General features: G+C 40.9%; 1 protein-coding gene across 1 annotated transcript; it reads right to left on the bottom strand.

The window, feature by feature from the left end:
* Window positions 1–1,163: 1,163 nt before the first annotated feature.
* On the bottom strand, window positions 1,164–21,512 carry LOC142498103 (microtubule-actin cross-linking factor 1-like). Its single transcript, XM_075606607.1, has 7 exons — window positions 21,478–21,512; window positions 20,584–20,725; window positions 17,899–18,059; window positions 15,184–15,346; window positions 11,499–11,582; window positions 9,977–10,084; window positions 1,164–6,641 (listed from the first exon to the last, which is right to left on the bottom strand). The coding sequence occupies exons 1-7, from the start codon at window positions 21,510–21,512 to the stop codon at window positions 6,429–6,431; spliced, it is 906 nt and encodes a 301-aa protein (XP_075462722.1). The 3' UTR covers window positions 1,164–6,428.
* Between the last annotated feature and the right edge of the window lie 1,693 nt (window positions 21,513–23,205).

The following is a 23,205-nucleotide window of genomic DNA, read 5'->3' as shown; positions in this document are numbered from 1 at the left end:
GTGGTTTTGGAAAAGCAATTTTTCAATGATTCCTTGTTATTGTTATCTTTATGGCCAACATCTGGATTAAGTAATACTGGTCTTCAAACCCTTTTATCAAAGAGATACACATTAATGGCAGGATTTTTGTTGAATAATTGCAATTCTACATAGTTGGCTGGGACATTATAAGATCCGCACTACAAGCAAGAAAGAAAGGAAATTGGTTCTAATAACCCGGGAGTTCTCATACAAAGATGAGACTGAAGTATAGTTTTCAACTTTTAAATATTCTTGTCAGCAAGAATTTTATCAATTCCACACCATTAACAACAAACATTCGTTGTGCACAAAAATAACATAATATAGCATAAAGCACTTATTTTATACTGAAAGAGAAGGACTCAACCCTGTAATTATTCATGAATGCTTCCATGTATACTAGGTATTATTAATGACCAGAGGTTGAGCCGTGATGGGTGTTAGATGTACTGAAGTCCATTCTATTTTAAAATAACCAAAGTTTAATTTTTTTTTTTTTTTTTAATCGCTATTTTAGAAAGTGTTACTCCCTTTCAATTACAACTCAATCATTTTAATGATAGGGAGTCCCCCTAACACTCTATTCCACACCCTTGAATCCAGATGTAACATCTCAACTTTCTTTCATTCTAAACTTAGTCTCAACACACTGGTTTTTCTTTCTTGAGCTACATTATTTGGGTAGAGAGGGTGAAGCCCTGCACGGGCAACTGATGTGTGAAAAAAATAAATCATGATCTCTAATAATGTGTATCAATTTAAGTTTAAGAAGCAAAATAACTTGGGTTATATCAAATACATCTATGGGGACAATCGAAGTGTGTAAGAGAGTGATCCTGACTTTTCTGACAGTGAAGTCTATGGGTGACACTGGTGTAATTAAAATGGTTAATGTGATAAAAACGAAGGTAGCATTTTTGTAATAAAGGTAAATTGAGTTGTGTGTGAATGTGATTTAACCAGATCTGCTGGGAAGGGGGTGAGGAATAGGAAAGAAGATAAAGATGACAAAAAACTTGAATATTGGACTTTTATTAGTCTCAGTCAGACACACTATTTGCTTTTGGTCTGGTGACATTTCATACACAACAAATATAAATATATACAATATTACTATTTGCTACTACTTACAGGATCACGTGATTCGATTTTAGTAGCCATTTTCATCTTGAGGGAATACGGTAGGTATGATTGTTCTACACAAACTCTCGTGACCTCTTCATTCTCCCCTTTAAATGAACATTATTGCAGGGAACCAATACATTAACATTTGAGATTTTTTTTATTCTTTTCATACAAAAACACATAAATAAAGAACTCTTATTAGTTCGTTAAAAAGAATAACAATAAGCTACAAACACAATTTTCATGATCAAATGTTCCTAAATGTTAATGTTTACAACACTAAATATCTGTTGTGTGTTGCTTTTTTAAGAGTAAGTATTATACACAAAAAGTAACTAAATATTATTATTTTTGGATACTAGGGGACAATTTTATACAGGGGAATTAGACTTTTGGCAATCTTGATGCATATTACAGAGATGCACAGACATATTGTGAGAGTTTGCTGCCATCAAGTGGCTGAATCTGATAATGGTGGAAAACCACCATTGTAACCCTAAGCATGTACTGTACTCACACTAGTAAATAATAGGCAATAATAATAATTGTCATACAAATGTCATCCTCCCAGCCCAGCTTCTAGGGAGATTACATTGGGGTGTATTGTACAGTATGGCTACTCCGCATGGGTTACCTTGACTCATGCGGCTTGGTGCCAAGGTACTGTAGCAAGGATGTATAATAATGGGAGCAGGAACTTTTGTAGTACAACTGTAATTTATTCGTGTCCCAAAGCACAGGGACTGCTCATACACATTTTGACAACGTTGCACTGTAGACAGACATGAATATGGTTGTTCCATTAGTATCCACTCATAACACTTGAACCGAGGTACATTCACTTAGTTGCTATATGTAGATGTGGAACCCAGCCCCCCTTATTGCTTTGGGATCATCATCTGGACTAATATGATTACTCTGTGCCCCATACGAGAATCCTTTACTTGACCAAATACCTTTTACCTGTTTGGGAACTGCCACTTCAATACAGACTGATGAGGAACATGCGCCGCCTCCTTACCTGCCGCCCCCTCCTCCTTCTGAACTGCATTGTCGAATGACGCCACGGACGTCACCAATGTGACGTCACACTGCGTCACGTTGCCATAGTAATGCAACATCATTACATCATTTGACGCTGTGATATCACCGTTGGTGACGTCCGCGAGTCTGAGTGGATCTACAGGCTTAAGACACTGAATCCACGAGGACTCAATGAGGGGTTCACATATGCTCAGTTTATTTGATGAATGTGAGTATGTCTATCTTGGCCTGTCTGTTTATCATCAATAGTACTTATTCTGTATTAGTCTATATATATTCATCCCTGCACATTAGCTACAGACTCAATTTTATAGTAAAACTGCCACTACCTCGTACCAGCACTCGTTTAGCCCAGTCAAATATTATACTTTAATGATTTTGTGATATAGTTTAGCAATATTATCTATGGTTGCATTTAAACTCATGTATGTTTACATATAGTGCTTAGAGGGCTGGGCGCGATTCTTATGCATTATAGCTTTTCATAAGCTGCTTGAGCACCGTGTTATCTTTTCATTCATTGGCGCTCGGTAGCATGTGTTGATTAGTCATATTGTTTGTTTTCCTGGTTATCTCTATAGATATCAGGTTCTCTGTTATCTACAATTCACAATATTGATATACAGACACGGCTTATTTCCTGTATTTTAATTGTTTAATTTAAACATACACACTTTAAACATTATTATAAGCAAGTGTAGACATATTATTTTTATATCATTAAATGTTAAGTTTTAACTGCCTTTGAGTGCACCACTGAATGTGCTTCGTTTTGGAGATCAACTGTTCCTTCAGCTACTCTCTTGTTTTGATAAAACATCACTCAACCATCACTCAACCATCACTGGGTAGCTCCATCACGACAACAAGCGCACGTGAGGGGCTCCTTAAATGGACAATGCTAGTTGAGTGCACTCTAGTTATTCAAGCCTTAAACTTTTTATTTATGGTAAATTATTCGTGGTAATGTGTATATAGGTTGTCAGTGTATTCAAAGTGCATCTAAGCTGCTTTACACAAACGATAAAGAATACCACTAAAGGTTTGAATATAAGGGGCTCTAAAATAACCCAACTTTGCATGGTGCTCCCTCCTCCTCACTACATAACTAAACCAATAAACTATAAAACAGGTGAGGAAATAATAAGCACTAGTTAAATCTATCCCTTAAAATAGGGGTGAGCAAACTGGGGAGGCGCGGAGTTCAAATTAAATGCCAGGGGAGCAGCGAAGGCCTGTAAACTTCACTTATCTTGGCTCAGACCGGTTCTGGAGCCAAATGATGCTGCGGGGTCATGTGACGTCACTTTGCCATGGCGCCGTGATGTCAGAACGCCGGAGCCAAGGTAAGGAGGGGGGCACAAGAAGGGTGGAGAGCCAGCAGGGGGAAAAGTTTGCGCACCCCTGCCTTAAGGGATAGATGTAAATATCATCAACTCACACATTGGTATTTGAAAAAGTTTATTCTTTTACTATTTCTAAGTAGAAAATTCTAAAAAAAATATTTATCATTAAATCAATTACATATATAAATGTATTCTCATAAAATATATACAAAAAATCATTTCTAAACTATTGCTTGGACCCTCATGCCAAGCTGCATCTACTATAACACCTTGCATTTACAGTTGTAACTCCTACAGTATCTACTACTCATTGCAGCTACATACAATTTACTCAAGGTTTTTGTCGTAGTGGTTGTCATTTAGACCTCTGCATTTAGAAAGAGCATTTAATGATTGCATATGTTATGAAAAGGTTACATTTGTCTACAGTATATCATATACGCAGATAAGGTTCCTGCCTGCATACTGCATGAAGCTATTATGAAGCAATGTATTGACTAACATTTCAGCACTGTACATAGTTATCATGATTTCTTCCCACAGTACTCCTCGTAGATCTGTAGGCGAGGCCGCCGACAGGGGGGACAAGTGTCCCAGGCCCGGTGACTGCGGGGGAGGGGGCGGCGCTGCAAATTGGCCCCGACCTCTGGCCAGGCCTGGCTGTCGGTCACGGTCGACCCCCGGCTCTGCATCAGCTGCAGGCATCTTCATCACTATGTGTCCCACCCCCAACTTCCAACCTCTGGTGGTGCGTGACAGGCCCCTCTGACAACACCGCCCTGGCCCTCAGCTTCAGGTGCGCGCTAACTTTGGAAGCTTGGCGTGTGACACAGAGTGAGAAGGCTTGCAGGGCCCAGCCATGCCCAGCAGCACCAACTTGCAGTGCCGGCCTCCAGACCCCCGCAGCCACCGGGCCTGGCCTGACCATCCCCAAGGTAAGTCTACTTTCTTTATATGTATTGGGAGGGTGATTTTTTTAAATATGTATTGGGGTGTTGGTGTCTTTTTATATGTATTGGGGGGAGTGGGGGTCTTATATGTATTGGGGGGGTATTTTTATATGTATTGGGGGTCTTTTTATATATAACTGTGTTATGTGAGTGTGGATGTAATGTGTTCCTTTTTAGTTTCATTGTTTTATACCAGTGTTGCATTATGATTTTTTTATTTGCTTATCTCCACATGTTATGAGACATCAATCAAGAATTATCTGATACTGATTGGACACTAAGGACTGGTCTGATAATTGATCTGTGACCACTTTAGGTGTTATATGGTAAATCTAGGCGCTAGCCATTTTGTGTTTTTTTTTTTTTCAACTTGTAATTTTTTTTATTGTTTTTTGACATCACAGCATTAATACATCTTATAACCATTACTGCATCATGCGATATCGATATCTCATATGCATCTCAACTGTACACAGACAATATTCAATAATTAACAAGGTATAATAAAAAATAATAAGTAACAGAAAAAAGGAGGGAAGGAGGGGGGAAGGGGGGGTGGTTGGGAGGCCACGACACCGCCCTCGGACCCAAGACTTGTCTCCAGACTCTTGGGGATTCATTTTAGTGTTGTGTCTGCTTTGTTTAAAGACCTCTTCTAGTAACACATGGAGCCTATCTTACTACCGCATCAAAGGAGAACACATCTTCAATTATTAAAGCAATATCGAGGTTCTCTCCACCCCTGGGATGTCTGTCTGGGCCAGCCAAGGCGTCCAGACTTTTAGGAAATTTTCACCAGTGTCATTAACCAAACTTGTTAATTTTTCCATCTGGTATACGTACGAATCTTGGGGATCGAAGGGATTTCACTTTGTTTCCATAATGCTGCGATCTCACACCTCACAGCTGTTGCAAAATGAGCAATTAGCTTGAGTTCGACCTTTGCTATACCCTGGTGAGCACTACTCAGTAAGAAAAGCCCGGGGTCTAGTGGAATTTTGAGGCCCAAAATCCACTGCAGCCAATCTTTGATCTGACGCCATAACGAAGCTAGTCGAGGGCAAGACCACAGCATACGCAACAGATCAGCGGTTTCTCCACATTGTCTTGGGCACAATGGGGAGCTTCCTTTTACAAATTTTGATAGCTTAAGCGGGGTAAGATACCACCTCATCAGGACCTTATATGCATTCTCCTTTAATGTTGTACAAATCGAACTCTTGGCGGCTGATGTTTCTATTTGGGTCCATTCATCCAGATCCAAGGTCTCACCTAGGTCAGCCTCCCACTTTAACATATACCCTAATTTGTGAGAAACCTTGGTGCTAGAACCGACTACTTCTCTATACATCTGCAATGTGAGTCCCTTTGTATTTGTCTCTCTAAGACAGAGCTTTTCAAATGTCGTCAATGGGGGGTGTGGGTTAGATTTATTATAGAAGGCTCTGATCTGGAGGTACCTATAAAATTCTGTGTGGGGTATATTTTTATCTGACCTAATTTGTTCAAATGTTATAATTTTGTTTCTACCCTCCAGATCTTTCAGTCTTGATATATTGTTGTGTTTCCATATCAGGAAATTTGCACTATTCATACCTGGAGCAAAGTTCGGAGTCATCAGGGTGTTTTTGGTTGTAAGTCCACATTTAAATTTGACTGCATCCCAGATTGCTAATCAATTGGTCATTGAGGATAGCGGCGGATGTATAGCTTTTCTTCTTGCTATTTTTGGACTCCATAATAGATTGCTTAGTTCCAATGGGGAACAAGCCATGCTCTCCAATGCAACCCATCGTTTCAAATCAGGGCTCGTTTGCCATTGGGAAATTTTGTGTTTTAATATTATTTTACAATCATCTTGGAGACATGCACCTGTGGGTAGGGGAGTAGACCAAATGTCAAAGTGACTGCTGTTCTGTATAGTACACAGGCAAAGAAAACTTCAGGGTTCGTTTTTTTTCCTCCTCATTTCTGCTGTCTTCCGAGACATCTCATGGAATACCAATTGGAACTTTTGGTGGATGTCCGTGATCTTTCTTTGACTCTTAATTGCCCTGTGTCCTTGGAGTGTCATCTGCAGAAGATCTTCCAGATGCAGAAGGTAACAGTAATTTAGCTTAGTCACAGCAGAAAAACGCTGATCCACCTGGTCCATCTGACATACAATAAGAAAGGTTCTATATTATTTCTCTGGAAAGCAAAGAACGTATTTTTCACACAGAGAGTAATAATTGCGCGTTAGTCTTATACAAATAACAGAATAAAAATTAAAAAAAGAAAATGATGTTTCATTAGCACCCTTTATGGCAGAAGGAAGAAACTAAAATATTAAATTAGGTGAAAAAAGGGACAACAGAATACAGTAGAGAGGAGACCACATGGTATTTATGCCAAAAACAACCTGAGAAAAGGTAGATAATTGCATGTGTAGCTAGGTCCCCTCTGTCCCGCGACACCCCCCCCCCCCCTCGTTACCTTCGCTGCCGGGGGAACTTCTGGAGGGTGGGGGCCGTGCAGGGAGCACTCCGGGGCTCCGGAGGTCCCCGGTGGCACAATCTTGCGCCAGTTCGCGCATGCGCAGTGAGTCCCCGCATGCGGCGGCCAGCCAGAGACATTGCGCATGCGCAGTGATAGCGCGCGAACCCTAGCCTACCAGGGACAGGCTCTTGGAAGGGACTACAAGTCCCATGAGCCTCAGCACCACCCCTGTGACGCCAGGGAGCCAATAGAGCAAGAGTATCTCCCTGCACAGAGGGATTGATACATTTTCGCGGGGTTTTTGCAGCAGAGTCAGTCGCCATCAGGAGCAGCTAGGGGAAGGAGGTAAGGAGTCAGTGACTCCCTGCACTAGGCCAGCAGCCCCCTAGGCCCCAGATAGCCCTGAGCCACCAGTAGCTTTGTGTTGTTTCAGGGACAAGCCCCAGGTTAGGGACCCTGCCCCTTATTATCCAGAGTCAGTTAGGGACACAGCGGACGCTGCGCGTCCATCCAGAGGTCTGGGCTCAGACCTTCGCTGTCGCTGCAGCAGCCATCCGGGTGGGATCACCACGGACAGTAGTTCCTGTAGTCAGCTGTCATCGGATCCTTTGTGAAGCTCCTTGGCAGGCCCGGGCACTGGAGTGCTCGGCAGGTAACCATCACCAAGTGCACCAACTATCCTATATTATACTCACACGGGACTAGTGGCTGTGCAGTCACACATATCTATCTCACTTGAAGGGACATATTGTGTGGGGTTACTGGACACGGGGTGGGATCACCCGGTGAAAGGGGGTCGCGTCCTGCGAGACGCAGTAGTTGGTGTCTCCTCTAGGGAGGGATACCTGTTGATCATTTGCACAAGTACGTTTGCACTAGTAAAGTCATTGGTTGTTTTACATGCTGTGTGTGGAATATATATATATATATATATATATATATATATATATATATATATATATATATATATATATATATATATATATATATATATATATGGAAAAAAGAACAAAAAAGAAACAGGCGCACACCTAGTGCATTACCACAATAAAAATGTATTGAATGAACATAAAATCTGACAAATGGCCACTCACAAGGATACAGCAAATAAAAGCATTTATGAGATAGGCTCTCATGTGCCTTGCAGCTCAATCACCAGCATCCGTCCGCAGTCAGTGGCGTCGTCACGTGGATCTCCTTCGTGAACCGGAACCGGAAGAGGGATCTTTCACCTTCAATGCTCCATACCATTAGTCCCTCCGGGAAACAGGCACCTCAGATGTAATATGGATAAGGTAGCAGGCCGGGAGAGCAGCAGTACACAGGAGCCAAAAGTTCTATATCAATCTGCATCAATGTTTGTGGGCAAATGGCGGCCAGATTCTAGCCACGCCCTACGCGTTTCGTCATCAAATGGCGACTTCTTCAGGGGATACCCTTCAAGCATATGTCTTTGGTATTTATAGGGAGGTGAACAGCAAATAGCCAATAAAGAATTAATGATTTGAAACAATGGGTTGAATCAATTTACACATATACATATGTACAGCTAAAACAAATATAAGCAAATTCTAAGTGTTCTGAGGACCCCATCGATGTCCAAGGATAGATATATAAACTACAAATAGAACCAAAATGGGGGAAAAAACTTATGGACGGGAGACGCCCCGAGTGACGTCATCGGTGTGTACCAGGAAACAGAGACACACAGCATCGGCGTGGAGCAGGTCTCGCGTAAGCGGCATTGCAGTCCCCCATCCGGTGAAATGATGATCTGAGGGGAGAGACCCAAGAATACCCATGGGGAGACAAGAGCCCATCCCTTCTCTAGCCCAGCTGAGTCCTGAGTGGTTCCATGCTGCTAGCTGTTGTGGTAACATGTCCATAACATGTCATCCTCTCATCCTTTCCCACTGCACCGTCACATCCCTCAGGCCACCCACAGCACTCCTCATGTGCTAATAATACTCTTTCTCCCACCAGTGACAAACACTCTCCAAGAAAGAAAGAGTGACCATAAGCAGTATGAGTTCTGCCCTCCCAAAAAAAGTTCATTCTGCCCCCCCTAATCAACTAATTGAAAAGCCCTGTACTGTTGTATAACTACTTTATTCAAAATTCAAGATCCTAAACTGGCTTTCTCAAAATGATTTGTATAAAAATTTTTTTAAAAAAATCAAGAACGTAACATAGATTCTTAATTAACACCACACATTATATTTTATTGTTTTGCTTTCTTGGTGCCTATGGTGCATTCTGTGGTAAATTGACTGTCATTACTGGGACTGCCATTCAGTTATAGCAAGGATGATTACAGCTTATGCACTGTAATATTATAACTCTAAGGGAAACCTTAACTGAAAGCATCCAGCTAATTTAATGAGATTCAGGTCACTTTGTACTTACTTAAGAAATACTTTAGCGTTGAGTCAACTTGAATACCCCTAACATCTAACTACACAGTACATGCTGTGTGATACCATAACATTTTGTACTGGATTTTTTTTGTAGTTGGATTTATGGCAATTGACTCTTGGATTGCCACTGAAATTCAGGAATGATGGGTTCACAAATACTTAAATATCTTCAGCTGAGGTGAACCTGCACCACCAATGGAAGATACCCCTTTGGCATTCAAGCATTCACATGAAGATGTTAACAGTTTATTTTGGAGTGTCAAAATTGTATGCAAGATATTTTGGTTTTAATGAAAATATTGTAATCTCACACATACAGTTTGAGAACAGTCTGAAAGGAGGTACAGATGTTGGCAACATTATTGCAATGTTATAGTAACCCATGGCGCACTTCAGCAGGCCGTACACAACGCACGCACGAGCGGAATAAGCGGCCATTGTTTTTAATCAGCTGTGCATGAGAAGGAGGCGGGGTACTGTGCTATTTCAGCCGTGGGAGCGTGCCCTTGGTTGCAATAAAGTTGGTTACATCTGTACCTTAAAATATTGATTTAAATAATGCCTTGTCCTTCTCACTCACACAGAGATATGTTACCTCTTCAGTTACTGAATCAATCAGAACATCATTCCACCTTCTTGTTCCATTCTGACATGTCTTTGCATCTACTACCTGCCGAAATTTTTCTGACCAACTGCCGATCTCCTGAAATACAAATACAAATATTTGTGGACAAAGTTAAATGGGCTTTTTAGCTCTTGAGCATGGTAAGATGCAAGTCATTGTGCTTCTGAGGAGGTTGGAGATCTGACCAGATCAATACAGCGCATACAGTAAGGGTATATTAATTAAACTCCAAAAATGGCATTTACATGTGAAAATGTATTTGTACATGGAAGGCTCATCATATTCATTAGGCACTTATTGCATGTTTTTTTGGAGAGAGACCAATTTAGGAGTGGCCCTTTTTCTTTATATACCCCCATATAGATAAACCTGTACTCCACATGGGAGATAAACACTTGGGGACATACCAAAGATACCTGGGAAATCTGTCATTTAAAATGTATTAAAATTATTATTTTCCATATTTCCTATCTCTTCCTCAGGTATCTTCACAGATATTCATCTCACCAAGTGGAGAATAGGTTAATCTCTCACTATAGAGCGCACGGCGTGAACAAGATATGGCTCTATGTGGGGTCAGCCCCAGTCACTGCCGCTGTGCACCTGCAGAAAGTGCCATGCTGACCACCTTTTTTGTATTTTGGCGTGGCTGCCGAGTGTTTGCCACATCTCGGCGGAGGTTCAGCCAATGAGGGTGAACCAAACACGTGACGTCATGACTGTGTCCCCATCATGCCTCCCCATCGTGAGTGATCTGAAGTCCTTCAGATCACTCGGAAGCCGGGAACGAGCGCCGCCAGCCACCACGATGCGCGCACTGGGACCATAGCCTAACTTTGCTCTCCACGGAGCATCTCTGGAATATCTATTCACATCTCAGGCAGACGAAATTTCAGGCTGTCACTTTCTGGGCAGTATTGCATCAAATTGTGCAAAAGGTGCATACAAATAAAGTGTCAAATGGTTTGATTTTTATTCTTGGCTAGTTCTTAATGAACATTAAAGATTTTGATTGCATCAAATGGCATTCTGTTTAAGTGCAATTTGGCACTTACAAGATTGCAGTTTAATGTATAGGACTCATACAGTTCAGAAGTTTGTACCTGCCACAGTTAGAAAACAATATTTTATGGTTCTCCTAAGCATTAGTGCTCTACCATAGAAATGTGATGAACGTCAAATGATGATTCAACAATTCCTGTGAGACTGGATCAATTAAGCTATAGTATAAAAGAGATAACTATAGAATATATTGAAAGTGTACTGTAGGTCTGAAACCATCTTCTGGCACACCTGCTGCTGGGGATAGAACAACATGGCATAGCAGCATTAGGTGAATGGCATAATAGAATAATTCCAACGGGACTATGTTTTTGCTTACAAGGACAAGATGGCCTCACAGTGTATTAAATAGGGGCCTGGAGAAGAAATTATCCTCATCAATAACCCCCAACTTGCCCTCACCTTGTTGTCCTAAGTTAATTAATTTTACCTTTAATATTTCTAATAGCTTGCATACCATCTTCTTGCATATCTCCAACTTTCCTTCCATAAGGTTGCTTTCTTTAATAAGGACCTATAGGAGAGTAAAGAACAGAGGTTAGATGGACGAAACAAATCCTAGACACTGACCATGGTTAAATAAAATACTTTAACATATCAACAGGGAACTGGTATATCCTTCACACAATACTAGCATTCATATGCATATCTGTATATACATACATACATATACACGTGTGTGTGTGTGTGTGTGTGTGTGTGTGTGTGTGTGTGTGTGTGTGTGTGTATGTATATATATATATATATATATATATATATATATATATATATATATAGACACTACCGTTCTGTGGCTAACAAAATGCTTTTATTTGTGCATTTCGTTAGCGACAGAATGGTATAGTCTATTCATTTTTGATTATTAAAGCTCGGCTAACACGGTACAGATACCTATCTATATATATATATATATATATATATATATATATATATATATATAGATAGATAGATATATATATATACTGTGACGTCTCAGTCCCAGCATAGGATCTTGTGTCCAGATCAAAGGCAGGAAAACTTAGCGTTTGTGCACAGGAGGGTTTATTTACAAGGTGCAAATCAGGAACAGGATTAACTCATAACACAAAACAGAAATAAAAGACCTAACTCCTTTCAGGAGTTCTGACTAATACAGCTCAGTCCCTAACTAACAGTGGGAGAACTAAGCTCTTTCCCCACATTACACTCTGTACCTGCAGCTTTCCACTTGCAGTCTCTCACAGGGCTGTCTGTGTATGTGCCTTCAGATCAGCACAGCAGCAGCACAGGAAACTGTCTGTGCTTCTTTTACTTTGAAGCTCAATTAATTAGGGCTCAGGTGAGAGGGAAGGGAACACACCCTGGAAGGTGCTGGGTCCTATGTACCTCCCCTCAAACACTTTCTGCTTCAGTACATCACATATCCCCACCTTTGCTCAATCGTTATCGGGTGAGCACTTGAAAATAGGGAGGTGTATACCCGGGACAATGCGTCGGCATTTCCATGCTTGGAGCCTGGCCTGTGTTCAACTGTGAACTGGAACCCATGGAGACTCAAGAACCAGCGAGTTACACGAGCATTCTTTTCCTTATTTTGCTACATGTATTTTAACGGTGCATGGTCCGTTATTAGGGTAAATTTTCTCCCTAACAAATTATATTTTAGAGTCTCCAATGCCCATTTGATAGCCAAGACCTCTTTCTCAACTATGGCATATCTTTTTTTCATGGACAGTTAGCTTTCGACTAATATACTGTATATGATGGGGTGTTCCTCCGTCCCGACTCTTTGTGACAGGACTGCTCCTATCCCTACATCGGAAGCGTCACACTGAACCTGAAATTCTCTGGTGAAGTCCGGGGTGATCAGGATGGGATGGGCACATAAGGCGTCTTTTAAGCTTTGGAAAGCTTTCTTCGCCTGGTCAGACAACTTCACCATGACTGAAACCTTCCCTTTCATTACAGAGGGGTTGAGAGGGTGGCAAAGTCTGGTATAAAGCGACGGTAGTAACCGGCCAGGCCGAAGAAGGCTTTAACCTGTTTCTTCGTTAGTGGTCTCGGCCACTCCCTAATTGTCTTCAGCTTTGCCACCTGCGGTTTCACAAGCCCTCTACCAACCGTACACCCCAAGTAGTTGGTCTCTTCTAAGCCTATGGCGCACTTAGCAGGGTTTGCCGTCAGACCAGCTTCCTCCAGGGAGTCTAGAACTGCCTGTACCTTTTCCAGGTGGGAGTCCCAGTCATTACTGTGAATGATCACATCATCCAAGTAGCTCACGGCATAGTCCGAATGGGGGTATATTGAATTGTTTACATTTTTCTAACAAGTCCCCTTTTTGTTCAGCGGACAACTGACTACCCATAGGGATTTGATCCTCACCACAGGTGTTCCCCTGAGGTTCCTCTTCCACCGGGTGTATGAACAGAGACCTCTGCACCTTCCAGGGTTTCAGCAAGTCCACATGTTAAATTTGTTTACCCTTCCTGGACCCTGGTTGAGAGATCTCGTAATCCACATCACCCGTGCAGCGGAGTACTTCGAATGGGCCCTGCCACTTTGCTAGGAGTTTGCTCTCACAACTGGATAATAATAACATCACCTGGTCCCCCGGGTGAAACACTCTCATGCAAGCATTTTGGTTGTAATGTCTCTCCTGACTGTCTTGGGCGTATCTAAGTTTCTCACTAGTAAAATGGCCGACCACATCTAAGCGCTTTCTATGGTCCAAGATATATTGCAGGGTATTCTTAGAAGGGGACCGCTGTTCCTCTCAGGACTCCTTTAGGAGGTCTAGGATACCCCGGGGTTGGCGGCCATGCAGTAGTTCAAATGGAGAAAATCCCGTGGAGGCCTGGGGAACTTCCACACTGCAAACAGCAGAAAAGGGAGAAGTTCAACCCAGGCTCTCTTTTCCGAATCTACAAACTTTCTCAACATACCTTTTAGAGTTCGGTTAAATCTTTCCACCAATCCGTCAGTCTTTGGATGGTAGACCGATGTCAGAACTGACTTGAACTCTAGTAATTTTAAGACATCCTGCATCAGTTTAGCCATAACATTTGTACCTTGGTCTGTCACCATAACCTGGGGAAGTCCGACCCGTGAGAACAGATCCAACAATTTGTTGGCTACTTGCTTTGCAGTTGCTGTCCTCTGGGGGAACGCCCCAGGATATCTTGTTGCATAGTCGACTATTATCAGAATAAACCTGTGTCCTTTCGCAGAAGGCTCCAGAGGTCCTACCAAGTCTACTCCAATCCTCTCAAAGGGAACTGAGACCAAGGGTAGAGGAACCAAGGCTCTGGTTTTTGTCCATTCTGACTGGTTAGCTAGTATTCAGGACATGCCGCACATAAATTTAGCAATATCGCTATGAAAGACTGGCGAATAGAACCGGAACGAAATACAGTCCAAGGTTTTATCTCTACCAAGGTGACCACCCCAAGGGACAGTATGGGCTAGGGTGAAGACAGTTTTAATAAACACCTTGGGAACAAAGATTTGTTTGCTGAACCTTGGGACCATGAAAAGTCCCCTGAAGTCAGATCTCAGGTGATAAGTGCTGTGTGTGGTAGGGGTGAGGAGCATGTTCAGATATGGGGGTACAGTAGCTTGTCCAAGAAGTATTTGAAGGCAAGACAGGGGAGATGAACTTTACGCCTAGACTCAATCTAATTCTTTGCGTATTTCACAGTGATACTGTATGTGTTGTAGTTGCATTGGAGGACAAAGCGGCATATAGAATTGTAGAGGTTGTCTAGTTTGCTAAGCTGAGTTTGGGGTGCTGTGCCATATACCATGTCAACGAACAAGAATGAATCAGGCACATGGGCTTAAGCAGGGTGCTTTAATGTCCCAAGGTATCCGACGTTTCGGCTGTGCAGTACAGCCTTTTACAAGGTAAGGGCTACAGTGATTAGCTTTGGGATAATATTGCTTGTGTAATCTTGTATCAAGATGTTTTGATAAAGATTACATGTATGGAGTCGTGTTCAATACAGAATAACAATGCACTCATAGTCGCAGTTTTATAGTTATTTATGGTGTTACACATACCTCAAAAACTCATTGGCACATTAGCCGTGAATTACTTGATTACCTGGTATTTTATACAGAACATGCTCCCTTCATACCTTTTGCAGCTCAAGATGATGTCCAATAACTGCTTCACTATTACAGGTTGTGCTGTGGAGTCTCTCCTGTAGTGCCATAGTTTCTGCCAACCAGATCTTCAATGGTTTCCCCTGCTCCAACCAAATTTCAAACAGCCTCTGAAACATCTTCAGCATATACTGTCTGTAAACACGAGTAGGAATAAAGAAGTGACTTAAAACAAGCAATCAGTGCTTTTAGGCTAAAATGAGTAGACTGCAGAAAAGTAGAAAAGAGCAAACCATTCCAAGCAAATAATGCAGAAATAAAAATATTCCAAGTATAAAATCATTTTAATGTGTTTGAATTCTGGATTTATGGTGAGTTTGTGACATGTATTACTTCCAGTGTTTTTTTTATGTTTTTTTCCAATGAGGTTACAGCAAGGTGATCATTTTTGACTGTTTCCTTCAGGAGACTCTGTTATTATACCACACTGGACATTCACACATCATTATACCCACTCCATGCAACAGTTTTACTCATATGTTTAATTCACCGATATTCTACATTGCATTGCGGAACTATTGGAGCCCCCATTATTCCTATACTCTTAATGTGCTTGTTAGTTCACAATTATGGATATGGAGGTGTTTTATGGCAGAAGACTGCTCACTACGTATGGGCCTATATATTTCCCCTTGTATTTCCTCTTTTTCAAAGCCCTCGTGACAATATATATATATATATATATATTATATATATATATATATATATATATATATATATATATATATATATATATACACACACACACACACATGTAAATGGTATATGCATATATACACATTTGTGTGTATAAGTGTGTTGCAATAAAGTGAACCCACACAAGAAATTAACACAATTTCTACAAAACAAAAAACATAGAAATTTAATATCAAAGTACAATAACAAATATTGCATAATATACTGTACATTTGCCACTTTGGTTAGCTACTTAGGGATTCATACACAAATGCGCAACAAATTCAGGAGGAGCTACAAAGCTGAAGTGATTATTTGTAATAGGTCTTAAGGGGTTATTCATTAAATTACAATATTGCCAATTGGGGCACTATTGAACGGAAACACCCTTTCACTTCAATGTGCATTCAATGTGATAGCTGCCAAATCGGCACTGTCAATTTAATTTATAACCCACTTAGTCCCAGTGGTAAGTCTGTTCCTCAAATCCAGACACCCCCTCCAATCATTCAAAAGGAAGTTATGGCAAAAAGTATTTTAACCCCCAGCTTTAAAGTTGAAGTGTAAACTATATACAGGATGATTAGAAAACAATCTGTGGTGTATGTTGTATAAGTGACATAGCCACTGTTACATTAAAGATGCAGAATGTCACTGGCCTTCTCTGGATTGTGGACAGCCTCTGAAATAATGTATCTTTCTCTAAAATATGCTTCACTCCTTTACTTTGTGTAAACCCTTTATGTATTTGAAAGTTTCTATTATATACCTCCTGTTCTCTTTTTTCCTGCAGTACTCTCAGTTTTTTCTTTATTTTTACTTTGCTTCTACACCAGAGGACGCACGCAGCATACCGGGGAGTCTGGCACACCTGTACATGGTCTCATGAGTACGTTTACCATTACTGCTTATAACTGCTGTTCATGCATCACTAAGGGAGTCTCTCTGCTGTCGCATGGGTCTGCCGGTTCCCATCAGGGGACCCCAAGATCTCAGCAAGTCAGTCGGTCCCCACACTATGTGATCACCAGCTTGGCATATATTATGGTGACTGCAGTTACTTATTCTTACTTTATGGTTGTCATTCCGGTGTCCTAAGGGTTAATTAGACTCATCTCCAACTCATATACTTTAGTCTTAGAGTTTGTAGCACCTACCATTGAGGTGATTTCCTCTATACTGCTATTATATACCTCGTCTCCATTTTCTCCTCCAAACTGTGCATTTTAAGGTTCATTTAGTAGTCTTTTGCATAATCTCCAATTTATTTGTCGTTCTGGAGATATGGTCACCAGAACTCAACACAATACTGTAGGTGAGGTCTCATGAATGATCAAGAAAGCAGCATCACTACCTCTCTCTTTCTGCTGTAATACCTCTCCATGCACAACATAGCATCCCGCTTTCTTTCCCCGTTTGGTTTGTTACATTACTTGCTTAATTTTAAATCAGCAGAATGTATGATTCTCTGGTTTCTTTCCTCAATAGCAATTGACATTATAGTACCATTAATCCTGTATTTTGCCTTTGGGTTTTTGTGACCCATGTGCATTATTCTGCATTCTTTGGTATCAAAGTGTAGTTGCCACACTGCTAACTGCCCTGGCTACTATAAGTTCTACTGCAATTGATAGGATGTCTTTGAAAGTATTAGGAAATCTGTTTTCCTCTAAATTAGGAAGCTATGTGAAAGTTTCAGCAGTAGGCCAATATGTTTTTGTTAAAAATTCTCACAAAATAACTTAGAATATCACAGACCTTCTGAAGAAGTGGTGAGTAGAGATATACAACCTGGTCGCGTTTTAGTTAGCATATTTTGAGTTAAAATAATCTATATGAAAACAGGGTGCAAAAGTTGTCATTTTTTCCCGATTTCTTTTTATATTTTGTAGGAAAAAAAACTTGTGACCCTGCAAGGTTATGCCTTTTTTTAATTTTGCAGTTTGTGAACTTTCGATAACATTTTGCACATGTCTTATGGTAACTGAACTTTTGTAGGATCCTCAACTTACCTTAAGTCTACATATGTCTTGATATGTTCAAACCTTTCAAGCAGCCACTGAATTCTCTTAGAGTCCATATTACTTTTAGAATCATAGCGCATGTCATAGGAATGCTGTGTCGTCAAAGATTCTATTACCAGCTCGATCTTCTTCAATTCTTTACAGGCACTCTTCAAAATGACGGTAACAATAGTAATGCACAGCGTAAGCATTCATATAGTTAACATGAACTCATTGTAACTCTAGAACTTTAAAAATGCAGTCCAACAAAGCAGTATAAAGAAAAGTGGACATCAAGAGCATAATACTTCCATAAGATACGCACGAAGAGAGTAATTTTCCCATCTAACAATGCTAATATGAAAAAATAGGGATGAATACCAGTGGGAGTGACTAACACCAAATTTACATTACAATATAATGCCTGAAATTATTGCATATGGATGGGCACTTTCAATGTTGACTTGCTTTGGTTCTAAAATAAATTGAGTGTTTTGGTTTTGTCAAAACTCAATTGGTTTCGGTTTGGGGTTTTTGTAAAATAAATAGAATGTTTGTATTAACCTTGAAAGTGCCCTAATGACAATACCCGATACGTCATGGGCCCTGGCACAATAGTGGCCCTAATGAAGTAACAGGTATGGCATAGGCACTTGCTCGTTTTCATGGGCCTGAACGTGCAGACTGCTCTGACAGAATGGCCAACCTGATCAAAACGGACATGGTGCCTCTCCACCCTATTTCTGTTTTTTGGCCTCCAAGGCCTTGTCGCAGTCATTTGATCTCTCCTGGAGCGAACACATGACAGAGTGCTGAAGCTCAGGTTGCACTCTAAACCCCAAGCAGTCAAAAGATACATCTTTGCTACATTTTCAAACTTTTTGGCAAGAGTTGGCAGTTTCTTTTGTTTGCAAAAAACAAATGTTTGCCTGGTTTATTAAAAAGGATCGGAGGATGAGCCTTTCTTGGGTTTCGACTCGAATTTTACGCTACTAAATTCAGGTTTTGAATCCACAACCCTGCCCATCCTTAGCATATCCTCAAATTAAATAAGTTATGGTGGGTAAAAATGTGACAATAGTACACTGTATAGCATACAGCAAATTAAAATATCACTTCTGGGCACATTCACATGTCTCAAACAGGTCTGCAACCCTGCTTTTCACTATTATCTCCCTGCATACAATGCTTCCACTGCAGCTAGGGATTCTGGGAAATGACATGAGCACAGTGTCACCTTTTGCTTCAAATCCATTTTAACATGGACACCTATAAGGTTATGCCTGCTGCATTAAAAATCACAGCCTGGGTTAAAGAAGTGCATAGCCAGTAAACCTACTCACAGAAAGCTCTGTCGACCTTTTGGGATCTGTTGCTGTATTCCAAATAGCAGACTGCCTATTACTCTGTAAGCTGTAACAATAATGTGTTACCTTTAGTAATATCATGTTAAATATCAGTGTGATGGTCGGAGGTAGCTGGCCTTCAATAATAAAGGTAAAGCCCGGCTGGTTGCCTCTAGAGACCGTGGGTCATTTTGGGAGATTTTGGGAGTATACGTTTTTAGGTGGGATATTTGGGTGAAAATGTATTCCTTTTGTTTGCAGGAGTTCGGGGGGCAGAGCTACTTGTGGCCCCCTGATTCTCCCCCCGGCATGCAGGCACTATTTGTTGGTACGCAGGGTGAATTACATTGGGGCTGCTTAGTGTCCCCAGACTTCTGGTTTTGATCCTGTTCTTGCAGCAAGAACAGGACCTACTATGGTTCTTTCCCCTCATACAGAGGTAAAGGGAAGGGTTCACAGTGTAGTGTAGGACCTGCATTTTTGGTTATACCTTGACGTTTGGTATGTAGGCTTACGACGCTTTGGCCAAACGGTTTAACTAAATAACCAAGTAATTATTATTATTAGTATTATTATTGAAGTATTTACATTTTATACTTATTACCATATATGTTTTGTCAATTGGATGTACTGTAGCATTGGGCACCACTGTCTTTTGTTGTATACATTTGCCACGCTCAGTAGCACTCTTTTTTGACAAATATATATTCATGATGTGGTGGGTATAGGAGTTTGAGCTACAAGCTGGGAATGTGTGTCAGTCCCTGTTACACATATGACACAGAAGTCTATGAAATCAAAACTCTCTCTCTATGGTTATCTCATTCTTTTCAGACTTATAGGTAATCTTGGAACTGAGCCAGTGAAGCGCCCTCAGACCCCAGTAAGTGTGTATATTTCCTGTATTTTGTGTTTCTGAGGTCTTATCCATATAAACCTCATTTTATTTCACTGCCTTTTTTGCCTATTGACTGATCCCTTAAATATAAAATATGTTAAAAAACCTGGTCTATCGTGACAATCAGCTGCAAGCATGTCACAGACTGCAGCACAAAGTTAGAAGGCAGCCATTTCATTGGGCACACAATCAGGATTTTTAATGATTTATAACACTAGCACCAAACAATTGCCATCTTAGGTAAGAATGTAGAATTGTACATTGTCACATCCTTTACATATAAAAATATGAGAACAAACGGGGGGAATGTAGTATTGCTCCTTTAAATAACAACACATAATTTCTAATGAGTATTTAAAAAAAAAAATAATGATGGAAATTGTTAAAATGCTATCAGTTTGGGGGAAATTGTTTCATTGTAAGTGCCCTCATAACACAAATGACTCTTGCCTGCAGTTTCTGGATATGCTCCTCCACTGATGGCGGTTGCTCCTTTACGTTGTCCTCTTCATACAACCAGCTTTCAAAGAGCTCAACAAACTTCTCAGCGTTAGCAATGTTGGCAGCAGCAGACGTCAGTGCATTTCCTTCACTGCAAAAACACAACACATAGGGAGATATGTATCAATTGTGTTATGCAATTTGTTCATATATGCGTCAATTTGTGCCAGAGGGATATGTATAAAGCTTGTTAATCTTGCGTCTTCTATTTTTAAGAGATCATTTCAGGAGCAGAAGTTAACTTTACCTTCAGCACACAGGATTGTTTTGATGCAAAGAGAGAAGAAAAATTCACCAATTATAGGCACAACTTTTAATACATATATGTATAATCACTTAACAAAATGTTCACTGGTGAAGCACTGTACTTGGTGCAAAGTGTAATCAAGAAATGTACTGCAGCCTCTGACACGTGGGGCAGGACATGGCCTCGAGCAGGGGTGTGCAAACTGGGGGGGCACAAGACTTTTGGGGGGGAGGCGGCTCACTTACACGGCTTCAGTCCACGAGTCTCCATGGCAAAGCAGCGTCAAATGATGCTGCGGGGTCGTGACATGACGTCACATGACCCTTCGGCGTAATTTGATGCCGCATTAGAGGTAAGGGGGCACAACACAGGGGGAGAGACGGTAGGGGTGTACAGCGCAGGAACTTTGCGCACCCCTGGCCTAGAGAATCTCTCCACCAGCATACAGCAATAATGCCCCCCCCCCTTTGCTGGTCCCTAGGCACGTAATTTAGGGAGTTCAGGTAGGTCCGACTACCTAATTTGTCCCCCCTGCCAGACCATAGATGAGAGAGGAGAGCGAGACGGGGCTCTCTGTGAATTATTGGTAAAATCACTTCCCCTTTGCAGCTATCATGTAAGGATGCTCCATGCCGATCTAAAGATCCCCAAAGGGGTAACCTCAAATCTTTTTGATTATAAATATATATAAAAAAAAAAAAAACAGTTAGACATAGGGCGCAACAATGTAGACAAACAGTGGATGGTAGTCACTATGAATACAAGCTATCATAAATGTCCCTGATAGGATGTAAGTGTAGAGTCCCCACCCAGATTGATCCTGTAACTGATGGTAAAAGATCCAATATGGTGAAGTACTGCATGATGATGTTTATAACGCAAATGACAAATGGCTACTTGTTATGTAGCAGGTAAAAATAGACAATGTGGGTGTATGCCACCGCACGGGCACTCGGAAAGGAAATGCCGGCGTCTCCCGCTCCTCTCCGGTGTGTCTGTGTGATCAGCTCGACTCCAATGGATGGATCCCGTGATGTATACTTGGCCCCGTTTCAGTGACGTCAGAGGACAGTGGGAAAGTCTGTCAGCTCCAGTTGTTCCAGCTAACCTGATCCCACAACAATAAGCATCTAAATGGTATACTGTACTGAGGCACTAGAAGATACTGAGGCACTACAGGGTTTATCTTAGGCATAAAGTTAAAACAACCCTACGCGTTTCGTTCCGATCAATAGAACTTCATCATGGGTTAATAACACACTGCAATGTATACATAAAGTGAGGAGTCTCAAAGAATAAAGTCTATCACTAAGACAATGTTTCCCTGAAGGTAACGTGCGAGTGAAAATAAATCCACCCTTCACGACCTCTCTGGGATAATATCTAGACTAATTTAATAATGAGACTCCAAAAAATTTTAACTCACTTTTGTCCCTGTTCTGTATCTCTTCAGCAGGCGTGCAGCCAAAGGTAGAATCCGGATGTAGCAAAAATAGATGTATGGCGCACAGCCAAAGAGATGGGTCAATAGAAAACAAAAAATTATTTTATTAGTACAAACCTACGTAGTAAAAAACACGGAGGTCAGAAACTCTATGCGTTTCACGCGGGTTCGCACCCCATTAAGGAGTGATGGGGTGCGAACCCACACAAAAACGCATAGGAGACTTTCTAACCTCCGTTTTTTTACTATGTTTGTACTAATAAAATTATTTTTTTAATTCTATTGACCCAACTCTCTTTGGCTGTTTATTTTGTATGTAAATGCTTTTACATTTGTTCTGAAAACTTGTGGTTACATATGCACTCAAATTCAAAAGGGGTTAGTTTATTAATCCTAATCACATCATCATCATAAACAGTGATCACAGAGTGTACCCTCTCCCTGCCACATAAAATAAGGGGCAGCACCATTCTCACCTCACACGGAAGATCATGAGGATTTATTATTAGAGTAATTCCTTAAATCAATAGTGGGTCATTCCCCGGTTTGATTTTGGGGGTTGCTGTAGTAAACCCATATTTCTGATTATCACAAAGAGTGCCCCTCTCCTAACTGCACTTTGCACACTTTGTGCTGAAGGCAGGCGGTACACTATCGTCACTCTTTGTAATGTTTGTAATTAAAGTATAAGGGTAACTTAAAAAAATTAAGAGTCCGGCCGATATCGCTTGCCAAATCTGATCCATGGAATGAAATCTTCTGTTGGATTGCTTCATTTTAAGGTCATCCAGATTCTTCAAAATCTGTTGTTTCGGGAGGAGGAGGAGGACTTGATTTCAATATTGTTTACACTATGACTTTGGGAGAAACACTTGGTAAC

The sequence above is a fragment of the Ascaphus truei genome, chromosome 6 (genome assembly GCF_040206685.1).
Source record: "Ascaphus truei isolate aAscTru1 chromosome 6, aAscTru1.hap1, whole genome shotgun sequence".
Lineage (NCBI taxonomy): Eukaryota > Metazoa > Chordata > Amphibia > Anura > Ascaphidae > Ascaphus > Ascaphus truei.
The sequence above is the reverse complement of the archived record's forward strand: the minus strand, read 5'-3'. Positions and strand labels throughout refer to the sequence as shown.

Bases quoted from the DNA above. Each gene is read 5' to 3' on its own strand.
- LOC142498103 (XM_075606607.1), bottom strand. From the start codon at position 21,512: ATGGAGCATCCTTACATGATAGCTGCAAAGGGGAA. The intron at 20,726-21,477 runs GTGATTTTACCA...GTGTTTTTGCAG, and splicing joins ATGATAGCTGCAAAGGGGAA to TGAAGGAAATGCACTGACGT. The intron at 18,060-20,583 runs GCAAGAGTCATT...GTCATTTTGAAG, and splicing joins AGCATATCCAGAAACTGCAG to AGTGCCTGTAAAGAATTGAA.